General features: G+C 41.7%; 1 protein-coding gene across 1 annotated transcript in view; it reads left to right on the forward strand.

Moving 5' to 3' along the window:
• SPTBN5 (spectrin beta, non-erythrocytic 5) overlaps positions 1-18,648 on the forward strand; it is a 435,120-nt gene that overhangs the window by 342,350 nt on the left and 74,122 nt on the right. Inside the window, exons 42-45 of the mRNA XM_089686901.1 lie at positions 2,447-2,568; positions 6,983-7,145; positions 13,849-14,037; positions 14,220-14,297. Coding sequence (XP_089543027.1) covers positions 2,447-2,568; positions 6,983-7,145; positions 13,849-14,037; positions 14,220-14,297 — 552 coding nt within the window. The remainder of the gene's footprint in view (positions 1-2,446; positions 2,569-6,982; positions 7,146-13,848; positions 14,038-14,219; positions 14,298-18,648) is intronic.

Consider the following 18,648-nt stretch of genomic DNA (forward strand, 5'->3'; position numbering starts at 1 on the left):
TATATGGGTTGCCTAGTGGAACTACCACAACTTGGAGGACAAACAAATGTACAAAAAGCAGAAATAAAAAATGAAATCCTGGACTTCTGCTCCCTCTGGAGTGGCTCTTGTCTCTTAACAGATCAGCACACAGTCCTTTCTAGTAGTACTCAGTCCCCTTAAATCAGTGTTTCTCAACTCCAGTCCTCATGGACCCCCAACAGGTCATGTTTTCAGGATTTCCATTATTTTGCACAGGTGATTTGATCAGTTTCACTGCCTTAGTAATTACCACAGCTGTTTCATCTGAGGGAAATCCTGAAAACATGACCTGTTGGGGGTCCATGAGGACTGGAGTTGAGAAACACTGCCTTAAATGAACCTTCTTCAGACCCCAGATCAAAAACTCAGTATTTGATTTAGGGCCCTTAGATTGTATGCTCCTTGAGGGTTAGGGAGGGTATGTGGAATGCTGAAGGAGAAGGTACTCAATGTACTCAATGAAAATCACAAATATGAATTACCTGAAGGAATGCATCATGAACGAATGTGCTCAAATTGACGGAAATGTGGAGTTACTGCATTGGGTTCATGTGTGTTCTTTTAAAGCACATGGAACTTTGCTTCACACATGGTGGAAATCACATTGAAGACGTCATTGATTAATATTGCAACAAAATTAAAGTTGTTGTTTGAAAATGTATTGCAATTTATTGAAAATATGCATTTTGCTTATGTGTCCAGACTGTAGGGGCACCCTGTACAATATACAGTATGTAAAGTGCTGCGTAAATTGACAGCTCTATATAAGTACCTGTAATAATAAAAATAATGTGGGAACTAGATTCCAGACAATATACATCATGCTGTCCACTGGCTCCTGTGTAATTCTTGACAGCCATCTAAAAAATTATTTATTTCAAGCATTAACTCCTGAGCAGGCTTTAGGTACCATATGCTAGGTACTACTATTTCTAGTAGGCAGTCTCTTTTCAAAAGTTGCAGCATAGTGAATTCCCTGGTTGAAGTAGGTTTAAATTCAGTCGTTAAAGATCATATACGCTTTAACATGGTAATATGATTTTAAAAGTAATTTTCTATATATTTATATCAGCAGCTATCTTTATTATAATACCTGTCAGGCCCAGACTGGACATAGGGCACACCGGGTATTTGCCTGGTGGGCTGAGACTGCCGGGCCGTATGTCCTAACAAGATTTGTCTGGCTAGGAGGGGCAGCAGGGCGGTACATAGAGGAACTGATCTGTTCTTTTCCCTCCTGCCACTGCTGAATGCCCGTTTCTCTTCCTCTCCCTCCTACAGGTATTCAGTGGCTGCAGGAAAGAAATTAGCAGATCTGTTCCTCTATATGCCAACCTGCCACCCCTCCTATCCATCTTCTTTCTTCTGCCCCCGGGCTCCTGTCCTCTTTCCTGGTCCCTCTGTCCTCTCTCCCTGCCCCGCCTCCTCCCCTGCAGCGCTGTCGTGTTCCCCCCTCTCTTCTTCCACCAGCTACTGCGGGGCACTTGTCAAGATTGAGAAAGGGGAAGGGACTGGTAAAATTGTCAGTTACTGGCCCTTCTTTGCCTGAATGGACAGTCAGTGATCAATACCGATCACTGACTTTGTCCATTCATAACTGAGGCATAGTAAACTGTGTTTACTGTACTTCAGTTTATGAATGAACGGGAAGCTCTGTACAGAGCTATTCCTGTCCATTCATTCTGTGCTGCTGAGGCAGCAAAATTGTAGATTGAGGGCTGTGTCCTCAATTTCCTTTCTCTGTCTCAAAAGTGAGACCCCTGATATCTCACCAAAGCCCCCCCAATGGGACTCCAAAAATAAATTGTAAAAAATAATAAAAAAAATAAAATTGTGAAAAAATAATGTGGTTAAAAAAAAACAAAAAACACTGACACCACTGGCGAAACTACGAAGGCCCTGGCATTCCACCACCAGGCTCCCAGGGACGGGCCCCTAGGCTTGGGGCTGCTGTGCTAAAATGCCCAGGACTATTTTTCATCCCAGTTCGGGCCTGATACCTAGTGATCCTACAATGAAGGTCCTTGTTTAGACACCTCTTCAGGCATATAGTGCTCTTTTTCTAAATTGTGCTCCTGCTTTGTCAGTCTGTCACATGGGTTTCTGATGGAGACTACAAGAGAAAAGCATTGTTCACTGTTGTCACTATCTAGAAAACATGGAATCTTGGATGAAATTATTCATAAATGGGCACCACAGTGTCTCTTCATAACTCGGATATAGTCTAGGAACAGTATATTATATGCAGATACTTTGAATTAATGAGTTAAATGTCAAACATAAATTGCCAGAATCTGAGGATCTGTTTACAAATTGTTTCCTACTTTTGTTGGGATCCGATCCACATTATTCTCGGAAAATACCATCACTTGCCAAGAACCTTCAGGAACCAAAATGATTTTTCTACATAAATATTCCCTTGCAGGCTCTGCATCAAGAAGCCAAACGTCTGTCCCATGGAAATTCATCAATGAGCGAACGCCTTGCCTCAAAAGAGAAGGAGATGACTGACAGCTGGCAAAAACTCCAGCTCCAGGCTAACCAGAGGTATTGGAAAGGCAGCCTAACCAATGCTATTTATAATGTAACAGACGTGTTTTGTGTGTTGGTTAACTGAGGGCAGATTATAGATCAGTAACAATTGCATTTCAATTAAGAGCATCCAGCTCCCAAGTAAATCTCTAAAGAGACGTTTGATAAACAACACCACTCTTTAGGGTCAGACCAGCCCAATCTGATATACAGTATCATTTTTGTGTAGATGACAGCAAGCTTGATTTCACTGCTGGAAGATCCCAAAAGATATTAGAAACCAGTGGGTGATCAAGTCTGTTTATGCTGCTATCCAAAATGAAATATCAGTTATAGGTGAACTAACTTTTTAAGCATCAGAGGAGGTCATATCAGAAGAAATAATTTGTCGGTTTGCATCTAATATACACTAACATTTTTTTCCATGTTTGAGTCTGTGTTAAATTTTGCATGTTGCCCAGCCATTTTTGTATTGCCACTATATGCTTTGAGCAACTAGTTTTTGCATATGGATCTTTAGTTTGACTATGAGACTGTAACACATTTTCAAAAAACACATGAAATAATGTACAAAGCAAATTTCACATTTCTATCTGTAAAGTGGGGAGGCGTATGAACCTCTGTTGTGTTTCATTGCTGTTTTCACTTTGTTGGGAGAATTTAACACTCTTCCTGCCCCCAGTAACAGAATGGAAGTGAAAGGAAAACCATAGATAGTGACATAGAGTGATATTATAATGAAGGCTAACCCTTACTTTCTATTAAAAAAAACCCTTTATTGCTGTGTATGTTAATTTCCCCTCACTTTCTGGTTCCAAGTAGCACCAAGCAATCCAGTTGGATGTCCTGTGTGACTCTGGCTGCCATCTTTGGTCAGGCAAAATCTTTTTAAGACCCTGGATCCCGGGCTTAGCGCATATTTTGCATGTGGACATTGTAAGGACAGGTTACCCATTTGTCAGGGAAAGGTTCCAGATGAGTAGGGACAGGATAGAGACAAGCTATCCTTCTTAGGAATCATCCCCTTTGAGCTCAGACTGGCCAGGCCACATTCTGCCCTCAGAGGCAGACTCTGTCAGTGCATCAGAACTGCCCCACTCTACATTATTGCACAGAATTGGGAGTGTTTTCAGCTGAGTGCCTTCCTTATGGGCTGATTATCTCTTTGAGCCATTCCTTCAATACAAGTTTTGTTAATTGCAACCAGACTCATGCCGCACCACACTGCACCCACCCACAAGCTTATACAAAGGTGCATGGAGATAACTTGGGCACACAAATAACCCCTTTTTTTCTTTAAGTTCAACTTTCTTTTACTAATAATTCACTTGATATATCAAAGAGAGGAAAAGTGCACACTTTTACTTTACTGCAAGCAAAAATCACAGATAAAGCAGTTATTTTTTGAGCTCAAAAAATAACTGCTTTATCTGTGATTTTTGCTTGCAGTAAAGTAAAAGTGTGCACTTTTCCCCTCTTTGATAAATCAAGTGAATTATTAGTAAAAGAAAGTTGAACTTAAAGAAAAAAAGGGGTTATTTGTGTGCCCAAGTTATCTCCATGAGCAGTGACTACTTTCAATATAATACATGTTTCTTGTGACATATGTATGCCTCTTGAATTTATAGCAATCTCATTTATTTCTGTTATATACTAAGCCCATCACTTAAAGCTGCTCTGAGTAAGGTTAGTATACCCTATTCTAGAGAATGAAGTGAAAAGTGGAGGAGTCGCCTATGGCAGCCAATAAAATTAATTTTCTCATTTACTAGAAAGATTATGGATGATATTTTAATGACTGTGGGGGCCCTATCTTTCTTGATAGCCATTTATAGAGTTATCTCAACTAAAGAGCTTGAGGCTTTATGCTTTGAATTGTGATTGTTTTATATTAACCATAGGAATTAGGCATTGCAGCCAATTAGCTCTTTGTTTTATATCAGTAGTTGGGGGGGAAACCAAAAGCCACTAGTTTTTGTGTTTTTTGCTTTTATGATGTAACCATTTTGACCAGTTAAAAGCATTTGTAATTGTCAGTTTTTTTGTAACCAAAGACCTTAAATACTGTAGTGTTTACTTGGGCAGAACAATGTCTTACAGCAGCTGCTTTTTTGTAATGGTCTACCATGACATTCTGTCCTGGGAGTACCATAGGCTAAGATGGAGTGCTCTGATTCCGCAAAACATGGTGATCGCAGCACTTAACTGTACACTATGTCTGATTTTAGTTAATACTCATCAGCCATAAGTTTTATGAACGGGTCTAGTTTCTACTGTACTGTTTTTGAGGAGTGCAAAAAACACAGATTTACCGCACTGCAGTCAATTTATAAATGTTTCACCCAAACTTCACACAACTTTGACCCATGATATAGGGCTTGTTCACACCAACAGCATGCATTACCGTGTAACCGCTAATGAGCAATGTTTCGACTGATGGTGTGCAATGTGAAGCAGTACTAAAATACACTGATTACAACACATCACACTGTTTACCTGTTTTTCTAACTTTATTTAACTGTCACAAAATAACAGTTCATCTTTATGCACCACAGTGTGATGTAGTACATCGCAATACACTGTGCTGCATAAAAATGCAGTATGTTCTTCTTTTTACAGCATATGCCACTGCAGAGGAGTGGTGTGAACCGAACTCATAGGATCATAGAACACATAGGACTTGAGGCAAGTTGACTTGTCTATGTATTGGGACTGCTTTGGGCAAGGTTGCCAAGCACAGCCCAGTACATATGGTATGAACATGTCAATTAGAACACGTGTGAATCTTTGGTGAAAACATTTTTAAGTAGACCCCTTAAAATATATTTAATGCCAAGGCTTTTTTTTTAGTTTTAAATAAACTAGGAAAGTGTTAGAACTTCTGTCAGGTTTATATTACTGTCTGTGTCCCCACAGTGAAATTTGCCCTCTCTATTTGTCTTGTTGATCATTGCCACCAGGACTGAAAAAGAGGAAAAATTAAAAATTGCCGACTGAATAAGAATGGAGGGGAAATTTTATTGTCCTGGCAAACATCTAAGAGAGGGGATTTCCCATTATTTGGAGATACTTACTCTCACTTCCTGTTTTGTCCACAGAAGAGGTATCACAGATCAGCAGTAAAAGCTGCTGCTGATCTGTTACTTGTTGTTCTACATACCTATTTCCTAGTATCTTTGTGTTTCTGAATCTCTGCAATTGCGCAGGGTGAACTAGGGACTGGAACCTGGGGTCATCAAGCAGTGAAATCCATCTTCATCATTAGCAGCTCTGGTGATTATCACCTGGCCCTTAGACTGAGCACCCTTGGGATCCTGCATTACTTACTGTCACCTGGGATCATTTGTCTACCTCTGCAAGTCTCGATCCTATTCCCAGGTCTGATATGTCCTGTCCTTACAGTGTAGCTATAGAGTCCACAACAGGGGCGGACTGACAACTCATGGGGCCCCCGGGCAATAGGGGATCATGGGGCCCCTGTGTCCTTGCCCAAACTCAAAAAAGCCTGCAAAAAAGGTACCAGGGGCATCTCATGGGGCCCCCTACTGACCCCGGGCCCCCGGGCAGTGCCTGAGTTTCCAAATGGTCAGTCCGCCCCTGGTCCACAACCACTACCTTGATAACAAAACATAAAGGGGGATATCCAAAATGGGACACAATGCAGAGACCTTGCCATATTGTTACCTCAATCCCTAGATTCTTCCCTGGCTGTAGCCATTCAGATCACCCCCACTGCCCCCACCCTGTTTACCCTCTTCTGTCAGGCAGCACAAGATGTTCTAAAGATGTAAAAGTCATTCCCATTGATAGATTACTGATGTGTTCACAAGCTAGTATTTAGCAGATTTATGTGTGCTTGCTTGTTAGCAGCTGTAAAAGATCTTGGCAAGCAGGGAATGCCAGTTCTCTCAAAAGGGCATTCTATGACATCCCATGCTTAAACTGCCTGCCCACAACTGAAAAAAATAAACACTAGCAAAAGGCATTGGCTCTCCTTTAAAGTGAGTGATAACACCCAAATGTAAATCCTGCAGCATTTGCAACCCTTAGTTTTTAAATTTTTAAACATTCTGATGGCATTCTGCATAGCTTGGTCAATGAAGAACAATCAAACTCATCAATAAATAAGTAAAATCAAACAAAACATACATGTTTTAATATTTCCTGTATAAATAAGATTAAACCATTGGTGATAAGGCACATGGCAATATATAGTCTGAGATCAGAATAAATGATAGCATACAGTAAGCTGGGCTGAGCTTTTATGTCTAATCCTTTGTGGTTGTATTTCAAAAGACTGTAGCTTTATGGATGAAATATGGAACATTTGTCCATTGCTATATCCCTTCTGGCATAGAAAGTGTGCACCGAGCATTATCTGAGTCCATTCTGTCCAGTCTACTGAACAACACGTTTCATTCCTTGGCAGGAAGGAGAAATTAGACGCCTCTTACCATCTGCAAAGGTTCAATGCTGATATACGAGAGATAATGGACTGGGTGCAGAAGCTCCAGGCCCTGATGGAGGGAGCTGCTTTGCCAAAAAATGCTGTAGATGTTGAAGCCAGGATTGAAGAGCACCAGGAAAGAAAGGTATGTCTCTAGCTGAATAACCAAACCAGAGTGTATTTGAATTTTTTTATTTTCCACATTTTGCAAGATAAATGCAACAGTTTTGTTTTCATTTAGGGCGTTCCCAACTGCTCATTTTGGTTGACTCATAGGAACCATAAAAAAAGAAACTAGAAGTGGTTTCTGTGGCATACCATCACATTTACTTTAATCTACTAACCTGCGTCAGAAAAATAATAGAATGTGTTTGGTTGCTATGGGGCTCAATTCCAATATTTTCTTTTTCTCCTTTTGTTTTTTGCTCTTTTAGCTCCAGCTCTGACAAATTACATATGTCATTTTAAAAGGGAATTGTAGTGTATACAGTGCTGTTTCCATTAATACAGACTTGCCACAACAACCACATTACATAGTGTAAGGCAGTGGCTCTCAGAATTGTGAATGGTGTATTTGTGTCACCTATGTTTCTTACCTACACATGATAAGGGGCTCAAGAATTTGAGCATGTTATGAAGAAAGCAAACTTTTGTTTTTTTTCAAATCCTATTAAGCTCTGGCCTGATTCCTGGAGACCAGAGGCTTTGAAGAGCTTTGGGAGGGATAACCTTCTATCCATGGCTCCATTTCTCACCTGTTAGGCAGATCTCATTAATTAGCCTCAGCTCTTAGCTGTCCACAGACCTTTTTATGTATGCTAACTGATTGTGAGGGCTATCTTTTTCGCTCTCTGTTGTGTGAGCCTTCAGCTGGGCAAAAAGTCTGAATGCTGACAGAGCAATAAAACAGTACATATACTGCCTGTTTGCTTTGGGGAACCCCTTACTGGGTACCTTAGTCGGTCCTGAACTAATAGAAGTTTAGATAGTGGCTGGGATAAGCAGATACTTTTTTGTTTTATGCTATGGACTGTGTTTGTTCCATGTCTTGCTGTATAAAATGTAGAACAAACCTACTTGGACTGTTCCTGACTGTTTCTGTCTGGAGCATGGTTTACAACTGCCACTACTAGTTGAGCACAGGGGTGGACTGACCATTTGGAAACTCGGGCACTGCCCGAGGGCCCGGGGTCAGTAGGGGGCCCCATGAGATGCCCCTGGTACCTTTTTCATAGGCTTTTTTGAGTTTGGGCAAGGACACAGGGGCCCCATGATCCCCTATTGCCCGGGGGCCCTATGAGTTGTCAGTCCGCCCCTGGTTGTGCATGTCCCCTATATATAGAATTCTACACACAGAATTCTTAGGAATGAAGCTAAAAAAATGGCTTTAAATGTTAGTATTCAGTAGCTAACATTTTTGAAAACTTTAGACAATAAAAGCATTATACAGTAGGTTTTAGAACCCTAATGTGTTTTAGAAGCTTGATCCTTTCAAAATACTAGTTGGCCAATAAAGGGTTTCAGATTCCAAAGGTCCTCCTTTATTCAATGGTCAACATGCTACAACAGTCAGCTATTACTGTAAATTAAGTTATGAGGAGTTACAGGATAAATCTGCAATATGGTCTGCAGTCTTGTATTGTACTATTGGCCTCTGCTCTCCAGCAGTCTTAGGTCAGCTAAAGACATGTGATGATATCGCATTATCACCCAGTATGTCTCTGGACATGAAAAGGAATGGTTTGGATCCCTAATGTTCTTCTCTGGGGAAAAGCCTTCTCTAGGGCAGTGTTTTTCAACCTTTTTTGTGCAAAGGCACACTTTTTTCATGAAAAAAATCACGAGGCACACCACCATTAGAAAATGTTAAAAAAATTTACCTCTGTGCCTATATTGACTATATATAAAGTAATTCTCTTGAATAGGAATCAAACACAAAGAAATTATTTTATAATTACTTTATTATGAAATAATAAAGTATTTTATAATTGGACCCGGGGGCCGGACCAAGAGTAGATGAATGATGTGTATGTGTCATCCATAGTAAGTATAGTAATATTCCCCCATAGTAAGCATAGTAATTAATCCCCCATATAGTAATTCATCCACCATAGTAATTCATCCCCCATAGTAATTCATCCCCCATAGTAATTCATCCCCCATATAGTAATTCAGCCCCCATATAGTAATTCATCCCCCATATAGTAATTCATCCCCCATATAGTAATTCATCCCCCATAGTAATTCATCCCCCATAGTAATTCATCCCCCATATAGTAATTCATCCCCCATAGTAATTCATCCCCCATAGTAATTCATCTCCCCCATATAGTAATTCATCCCCCATAGTAATTAATCCCCCCATATAGTAATTCATCCCCCATATAGTAATTCATCCCCCATAGTAATACATCCCCCATATAGTAATTCATCCCCCATAGTAATTCATCCCCCATATAGTAATTCATCCCCCATAGTAATTCACCCCCCATATAGTAATTCATCCCCCATATAGTAATTCATCCCCCATAGTAATTCATCCCCCATAGTAATTCATCCCCCCTATAGCAATTCATCCCCCATAGTAATTCATCCCCCATATAGTAATTCATCCCCCATAGTAATTCACCCCCCATATAGTAATTCACCCCCCATATAGTAATTCATCCCCCATATAGTAATTCATCCCCCATAGTAATACATCCCCCATAGTAATTCATCCCCCATAGTAATGCATCCCCCATATAGTAATTCATCCCCCCTATAGTAATTCATTCCCCATATTAATTCATCCCCCATATTAAGTCCCCAAGCCTCCCCTGTGTCAATTCACTTACCTTTGCGCCGCGCGTTCCTCTCGCCGTTCCGGTGTAGGTCTCCTATGAGGATCTGTCCCCCTCGACGTATCTGCGCATGTGCCAGTTTCAGGCATTAGCAGCCGATCGGCAATCTCCGGCACATGCGCAGATACGTCGAGGGGGACAGATCATCCTGACAGTATCACGCTCCGTGGGCCGGATTAAAAGGTCCGCCGGGCCGTATACGGCCCGCGGGCCGTAGTTTGCCCGTCTATTTGTGAGCCGAGGCAATTTTTCCCACGGCACACCAGACAATATCTCATGGCACACTAGTGTGCCGCGGCACAGTGGTTGAAAAACGCTGCTCTAGGGCATGAGAAGTCTTGCTCTCCAGTTAAGAGATGTTGTGCTGTGTGGAGGGCATTTAAGAGGAGCTGCTTGGGAGGTGGCAGGTGGAAAGAGACCATTCAAGCCTGACCATGATGGAAAGCTGCTGAATGAATGCTGTTAAGCTAAAATGTTCCAGCGAGGCCAAGCAGTGAAAAGTTACTTTTGTTTGTGCCATACCACAACCACATGAACATTGTGTCCTAAATATCACAGATATGTTGTAAGTAAAGCCCAGAGTGACTGACATTATACTGTAGACTGCAGAGAGTGCATTTGTCACAGTGGTATGTGCATTCCTTTAGAGCAGGGGTGTCAAACTGGTGGCCCTCCAGCTGTTGCGAAACTACAAGTCCCATCATTCCTCTGACTTTGGTAGTCATGCTTGTAACTGTCATCCTCGCAATGCCTCATGGGACTTGGAGTTTGGCAACAGCTGGAGGGCTGCCAGTTTGACACCCGTGCTTTAGAAGACTGTATATACAGGTGCTAGACTAGCAAAGGTTTTTAACTGATTGAAAGTTAATTCTGAATGCATGTTTACATGCTGTGTAATGTGTTTGCTGCGTATTCATATTCATTCACGTGTGCTCTGGTACACTTACAAGTGAAAAACGCAGTTTCTGTACTTTTGTTAAAGCACATGAAAGTCTGACAATGGTGTAAACTAGGCTCATTAAAATACATTAATGTTTAATGCTTATTCATTCGTACTGTAAAAATGCCATCAACTTTCAAAGTCTCAAAATAATGCATGTAACTGACATAATGGGAAAAAGTTGAAGCTCTAAAAATCCATGAATCCACATGAACGTACTGTATACATAATTTTAAACTAGTCCAGCCTAAGACCAGACAATATAAAATGCTTCATATCATTTCACTTAGGCAGAAAATCCTCTTCAATTCAAAAATGTTAAGGCAATGCAGTTAAACCATTCACAGGAAATTTTAACATGTTTAAAGATACTGTACTAGAGAGTGTAAACACTGACCCATAAGATGGCAATCAACTGAACTGTTTCAATGCTAGACCAAACTAATACTGATGCAAACAGTGTTAAGAGTATTGGCATTAACTAACCCAAAAATAAAGGTCCTAGTGTGAACACTATGCATACAGCCCCAATAGCGGGTGGGTGTATGCCTTCCTAACAAAGGGGGTACCCCTGGAGGTGGCTTTAATGTACCTGGTGCCTAATTGTCAGTATTAACTGTTTTTTGTTGGGGCAATATTGTAAGGTGGTGCACGTTGAACTGTCCCTTTAAGAGTGTGTAATGGATTTCTGATGGGCTGCTAAGTGAAGAGTAGTCTTTGCATTAGCTGTGAGTGGTAATGTCACGTACCTGATTGGAGACTAAAATGACGAGGTCGGCCTCACTTGTGTCACTAGCCCTGACCCCACTGGAGGTGGAACAGTGGGTGTCTAGGGACCAGGGGGACAAGAGCACCAGCAGATGTTGTTTGCAGCTCTTGCAGTTGGAGACTTTGGAAGACTGATGAACCTCCGATTCAGGCACAGTAGTAATATGCAGTGCTGGTATGGTATATCGCCAGGTGTGCACCAGAGCAAGGCAAGAAGCAGGGATAGGAGACAGGAGCAGTGTCAAAGGAATAGCCAGGGTCATGAACGGTCTGACAACGAGGTACCAAACTATAAGCAAGCCAAAGTCAGGAGCAGAGCTGAAGTCAGGAACCAGTATCAAGCAGGAGAAGAATCAGAGTCAGGTCAGGAACACGCCGGGTCAGCAACAAGGAAATTACACACAGGAACGAGCAGGAAACAGGGAACAGCTGAAGACCAGTCAGCACTCAGCACAGGCAGAGGCACCTCTTAAATTTCCTAGATTGTAAGCTCGTAAGAGTAGGGCCCTCTTACCCCTCGTACGTTGATTGTTGTTGTTGTACTGTGCCATGTATTGTCCCCCCTATTGTACAGCGCTGAGCAAACCCTTTGGCGCTATATAAACTCGTAGTAATAATAATAATAATAATAATTAAATAGTCTGTCTGGCGCCAATCTTCACCGTGCGTGTGCACATGCATGATCGTGCATTTCTGTGCACATTCTTACGTCTATTCACCAGCCGTCTCACGGGAATTCTCTTATAGGTAAGGGTTTGAGCTCAGTTGTTCTGTTCTCCACTCCTAAAATGCCACAGGTCAGGTCCCAGAAGTCTCAGTCCTCGTGATCAGGTCCTCCCTGGTGGTAGGCACATACAGCAACAGGCCTCCCCAGCTCTGGTCCCAAGACACAGAGACTCTCTGTGGCTCAGTCTCTCAGCTCCCTGGATAGTCAGAACACAGCAGCGAGTCTGCACACTTTGGTTCCTGAGCTGTTCAGTCTCCTCTGTAGCAGTTACTCTGTTGTGCATTGGAAGGTCTGCATGCTCTGCTTCACTCTGGCAAAAGAACCAGTTTAGTCTCAGAATGCCTGGGAAAAGTCCTGTCTCCTTCCCTGTTTGCAGAGAATCCTGGTTATTGAAGTCCACAACTGCATCTATGGTACTATGCAGTGTTCCTTTAAGAACTACATATCCCAGTGACCCATTCGCTGCTGTGTCATTCAGGGGGAGGGGACAGGAGGCTGCATTAAAAGCTTTTATTGCCTGTGTGCATGTCAGTCTGGGTAGTGAAGTCCACAGCCTTATCCATTTGCATTGTTCTGTGCTCCTTGGGGACTACATGTCCCATGACCCTCCTTCCTGCAGCATCATCAAGTCTCCTTCTCAGAGGCTCACAGTGGCTGCCAGGAGGGAGGCGGGAGAGTGCAGGATTTCACACATACAGCCTGCTTTGTCTCAGTGCAGCAGCAGGGAAGTGAGGGGAACACAGCCTACTCCATACCACACATAAATCAAGGCTCTGTCAATGCTCACATTTACAGGGGATTGACGTAAGAGAGAGCTGCAAACAGCCAGCAGAGCACCCGGCTACACTGCCTATGGCTTCAGGCCTACTGTGCCTAAATGTAAATTCAGCCTTTGTCACGTACCTGATTGGAGACTGAAATGACAAGGTCGGCCTCACTTGTGTCACTAGCCCTGACCTCACTGGAAGTGGAACAGAGGGTGTCAAGGGACCAGGGGAACAAGAGCGCCAGCTGATGTTGTTTGCAGTTCTTGCAGTTGGAGACTTTGGAAGACTGATGAACCTCCTATTCATGATCAGTAGTGATATGTAGAACTGGTATGGTAGATCGCCAGGTGTGCACCAGAGTAAGACAAGAAGCTGGGATGGGAGACAGGAGCAATGTCATAGGAATAGCCGGGGTCATCAACAGACGGACAGCGAGGTACCAAATCATAAGCAAGCCAAAGTCAGGAGCAGAGCTGAAGTCAGGAACCAGTATCAAGCAGGAGAGTAATCAGAGTCAGGTCAGGAACAAGCCGGGTCAGCAACAAGGAAATCACACAGGAACGAGCAGGAAACAGGGAACAGCTGAAGACCAGTCAGCACTCAGCACAGGCAGAGGCACCTTTTAAATAGTCCGTCTGGCGCCAATCTTCGCCGTGCGTGTGCATGTGCGCGATCGCGCATTTCTGTGCGCATGCACACGTCTATTCATCAGCTGTCTCACGGGAATTCCCTTACAGCCTTGCATGTGTGGCAGGTATTTTAACATACTACATACCCTTTCACTTAATGTGTTCTTCCACCAGGCAGAGATCGAAGCACGCACAGAGAGAGTCAATGCAGTGAAGACCTCTGGGCAGAAGCTGAGCAATTCTGGCCATTATGCAGCTGATGAAATACGACTTGCTCTTTCCAAAATAGAAGATGCTTGGGATGAGCTTATTAAATCCTGGAGAGGACAGAACCTCAAGCTGTGTCAGGCTCGTGACCTGCAGGTAATATGTTTGGGGTTTTAATTGTTCTATTTCAAAAGTTTGACTCTGTATATACATTATTTTTTTATTTTTTTAATTAGTCCTACGTGTTGAGCACTTCCAGTAATTTTACTCATTTTGGTAGTCTGTCATTATTTAATGGATGTATTTTATGGATGTATATATTTCTTTATTTTTAACAGACATTTTTCAGGATTGTCGATCAAAATGAGAAGTGGCTGAACAGTAAAGAAGCATTCTTAGCCAATGAAGATCTAGGGGTAAGTGGAGTTTAATCATAAGGCTACATCATGTCACATGAACCTTTGCATTTCCCCTTCCCTTTTATGTTGCACCGTGAGAGAAAGTCTGCAGAGGGAATAGAAAGTGGATATTGCCCTAAAAAAAGATAATAAAATGACCTGAAATTTCATAGATTCAGACTACCCAGAAAAATAAAGGTACCTGCCAGCTACAATGGTTAGCAGGGTAGCCAGGTGCAAAAGAAAAATGGAACAAAAATGAGAAACCTAGGGAGTCTTTTTATAATTGTTTTCAACACAAGATTTACACAAATTTTACCTAAAATTCAAACAATTATTGGAAAAATGTGTGAATCCTGTGTGAATGATGTGTGAAAACATTTGCAGACAGACCCCTAAATGAGTATAAAGTATCTGCTGTCAGCTAAATAATCACTGTAGACTGGAACATGTGGTTAAAGTGTGATGTCAACACGGCTGATCAAATTATTTTATTTTTTTAATATTCAGTTTTGTGTGCTCATAGCAAAAATACCGCTCAACACTTTCCTATTTTCTTGTTCAAGAATTCTATTAAGGTTTTTTTTTTTTTTTTTTTAAGTATTTCCCATTTTCAATAATTCTCTGCTCCTTAGTAAGCAGTAATCCTGTAAATAATAACATATATTACATCTATTTATCATAGGGGCACGGATGCCTACTGATTGTGCTTCAGTGAACCTTTGTTTAAAGACTCAGGTACACTTTAAAGCGGTAATAAACTCAAAACCAGAAATTTAATATATTGTAACATGCAGTCATTAGATGTGGTAGCTGCTTTATTCCCTCTGTTTTCACCTGGTGATCTGTCCAATAGCACACTTTCTTTATAAGGATGTCTACAATCTGGATGGAACGCAACACGGACACCTTTGGACAGAGACACTGTCAGTCTGGGGGGAGGGGAGTGTTAGATACACTAGTATATTTAGATAAAGTAAGAAAATTGAAGCCAAAATTCAGCTAACATATTATTAGCAGTAACACCAACAGCATTGTTCCTTTTGGGATAAGTTTTACACAAATAAATAAAAGCAGATTATTTTAAGCACCTCTGTCAGTGTTGAATGGTTTGTCTAATCTCTTTAACTGCTACTGCTGACTCTTTAGCACCAGAGGGGTGGCAACAGCACATATTCTCTAGAATGTTCCACACCAGTCTGTATTCAAGGATGTCCTTAGATGATTGGTTGTGTCAGGAATGGACTTGCCAATAATGGTGGGACTCACCTGCCTTGTGGGCTGCAGTACCAGGGCTGGCCAGCGGGTGCTCTCAGCAATCAGAGACTCACCCCTTCAATCAGCCAAACACCTGAAGCTGATTGTAGGGGTTGTATTTAAGGAATGGCCAGACTCACAGTCAGGGCCTTGGTGTGTGTTTTTCCATGGGCCCCTGTACCTTGTATCCTGTATTCCTGTTCCTGTTTGACTTGTTGCCGACCCTGCCTGATCCTGACCTCTGCTGACTTCTCCTGCTTGATCCCTGGCTTGTGACCCTGACCATTCTCTGCCTGACCCTCTGTACCGCGCTGCCCATGAGTTACTGAACCCAGCTTGTGACCCCGACCACTCTCCCGCCTGTTCCTGGTACTCTGGAGCCCTGACAGGTTGCCTCCTTTCAATATCTTCCAGATGCTTTCTCCCTGTTACCAGGCTGACACCAGATTAGATCCTTAGAAGACAGACCCCTCAGTAAGCTTTGCAGGTTCACCCAGGGGGGCAAAACAGTAACAAGGAGGGGGTAAAGCAAGGATTACGTCTTCTGATAAGCATAAGCACGGTTGACATGGTCAACTGACTGAAAAAGACAAAAGGGCATTGCGCAGGATTGTGACCCGGAATAAAACAACAACTGCTGCAAAAGTGACTGCAGAGCTCCATCTCAGTCTTCACGAGACTCAGTCTTCACTGGACTGAGATGGAGCTCTGCAGTCACTTTTACAGCAGTTGTTTTTTTATTCCGAATTACAATCCTGCACAATGTCCTTTAGTCTTGTTCGGTAAGTTGACCATGTCGACCACGGTTATGCTTATCAGGCAACGTTTTCCCGGAAACTGTATATGCCGTCATAACCTTTTGATACCGTACCACACGACATGGCAAATAAATTGGCAACTTCGGTCACAGAGGCACCAGCTAAGCAGGAACTAACAGTTTGCCCTCTTTGAAGCTCAGTAAGCTCTGATATGGCTCTGTATTACTAGCAGCGCATGCAGTGAATGACGTAAGTAAGATTTCCCATCTGTTAGCTAGGTGTCTCATCACACATCAAAGAAGCAAAAGAATGTTACATCACTTCCGCTTTCAAAGAGAAACATGTCGTCACTTTCATACCTGCAAATCATGTAGTGTTTCCATCTTTTTGTCTACCCCTGTAAGTTGTACAGAGACTCCAATCAAATTCAGTTACTTACGTTGATTGCATTTATTATTACATTTAAGGTATTATTATTAACCCCTTCACGCCTAAAAGTAAAACAAATCTCAATGCCTAAGCACAATTTTGCAACATTGGTATGTGTTAGTAAAACCGTACATATCATCACAACTACTTTGTACATCCAGGTGGATTATACCTTGTTTTTTTTCAGAACAAATTGGGCTTTCATTTGGTGGTAAATGGTAATTGATAGCTCCTGATTTTTTTTATTACCAAAACTGGCCCAAAATAGTAAAAAAAAGATATATTCTTTTTAATTTAGCTGTGTGTTTCTTGTTACTACATAACCTACCACCAAAGAACAACCCAAAATAAATTTTCCAGCTCTTGACGATCGCAGTGATACCATATATGTGTATGTTATTTGTTTTTTGTATCCATAGTACAGCCCAAAAACAATAGTGCACATTTTGTTTTTTGTTTACCTAAAACACACTGACACTAACTGACAGTAATACCAATTTTTTTTAAATCCTGACCTTTGATCCTGACCTTTTGACCTTGACCTTTGACCCTGACCTTGATCCAAACACTCACCCTGGCACTGAACTAGATCAAACCTTGATCTAGGTATTTTTTATATTATTTATTTATCTTTTTTTTTTTTTACATTTTTTTTCTCCCCCTCTATGCCAGGAGTTAGAGAGATACAATGTATCTCTCTCCTCCATTCATAGAGAGAAATAAAAAACAAGGGGGCCGGGCTGTACAGTGACTGATCACTATGATAGCCAATCAGAGGCTATCACAGGGATCATGTGACCAGAGTCCTGGGTTCTGATCGTTAAATCGGGCTCTCAGAAACATCCACAGTGCGCTGTGTGGCCTGCTCCTAGCACAAATACAAGTACGTAAATATGTGGCCCCACGGAAAAAAGCCCAGTTCTGTGAGATCGCATATTTGTGTGACGTCGGCGTCAAGGGGTTAAAGAGCTGAAAAAATGTGTATTTTTAAATATATTTCCAGAGTTCAGCTTTAACCAGACAGTGATCCATATGTGATACAACAGAGCTTGTTTTTAATATATAGATGATCAGATTTAAAGATTGTGCAACAGGTTATGCTTATCCACAGTTAAAATATGTATTTAATCAGAGTCTGGGTAGATTCCTCATAAGTCTGGTTCAGTGCTATTATTGCAATTACTGGTTAGGATATTAGTAGCAAATTACATAGCTAACCACAGACTAGTTCTCCCACATGTTCTCTTATTTCACTTGGTTTCCTTATTACAGCCAAGATAAATAATGAATCTGGAATTGTGGTTCGAGATTCAATTTTGACTGTTTGACATTTGTATTTTTGACATTAGTATTGTATATAACCTGTGGTAGTCATACATCAAATAATTTCAGACTTCTCCTATTGAAATGCAATGCCAAGCTAAACTGTGAAGTCTGGACCAGAGGGGAGCAAGTATAGTATACCATTACACTCATCTCTGTATTCCCAACATCCTGTTCCAAATCTTGAAGGCCTCCGCCTTGCTCTCCCTCATAACTAGTAGGCTTGCTTAGTAAAGCAGTGCAAAGAGCTTTGAAAATGGGCAAAAAATGATCTCTTCATCACTTGGATTGAATGCAATAAACTAAACAGAAGTTCTTGCAGTTGATACATCCTCATTGCCCTTTGTGTTGCCTCCTTGAATACTCCTTGACCTTGCTGGGTCCATAGATGTAAAGGGAAACATTTGACACTCACGTAGATTAAGCTACATGGCACAATTTTGGAATGCCTCTGGTGGGGACTTTCCAAAGGCAGTTTGAGGACTCGGAAATAATGATATATTCCAAACTACAGTTGGGTGCCTCTGAATCTCACATGATGCAGCAGCCGTCCAGTCTACTCATGGTTCATGTTTTTTGATGAAAGGAAATTAATAAAGACA

The sequence above is a fragment of the Staurois parvus genome, unplaced genomic scaffold (genome assembly GCF_062004578.1).
Source record: "Staurois parvus isolate SC_StPar_1 unplaced genomic scaffold, SC_StPar_1.0 ptg000414l, whole genome shotgun sequence".
Classification (NCBI taxonomy): domain Eukaryota; kingdom Metazoa; phylum Chordata; class Amphibia; order Anura; family Ranidae; genus Staurois; species Staurois parvus.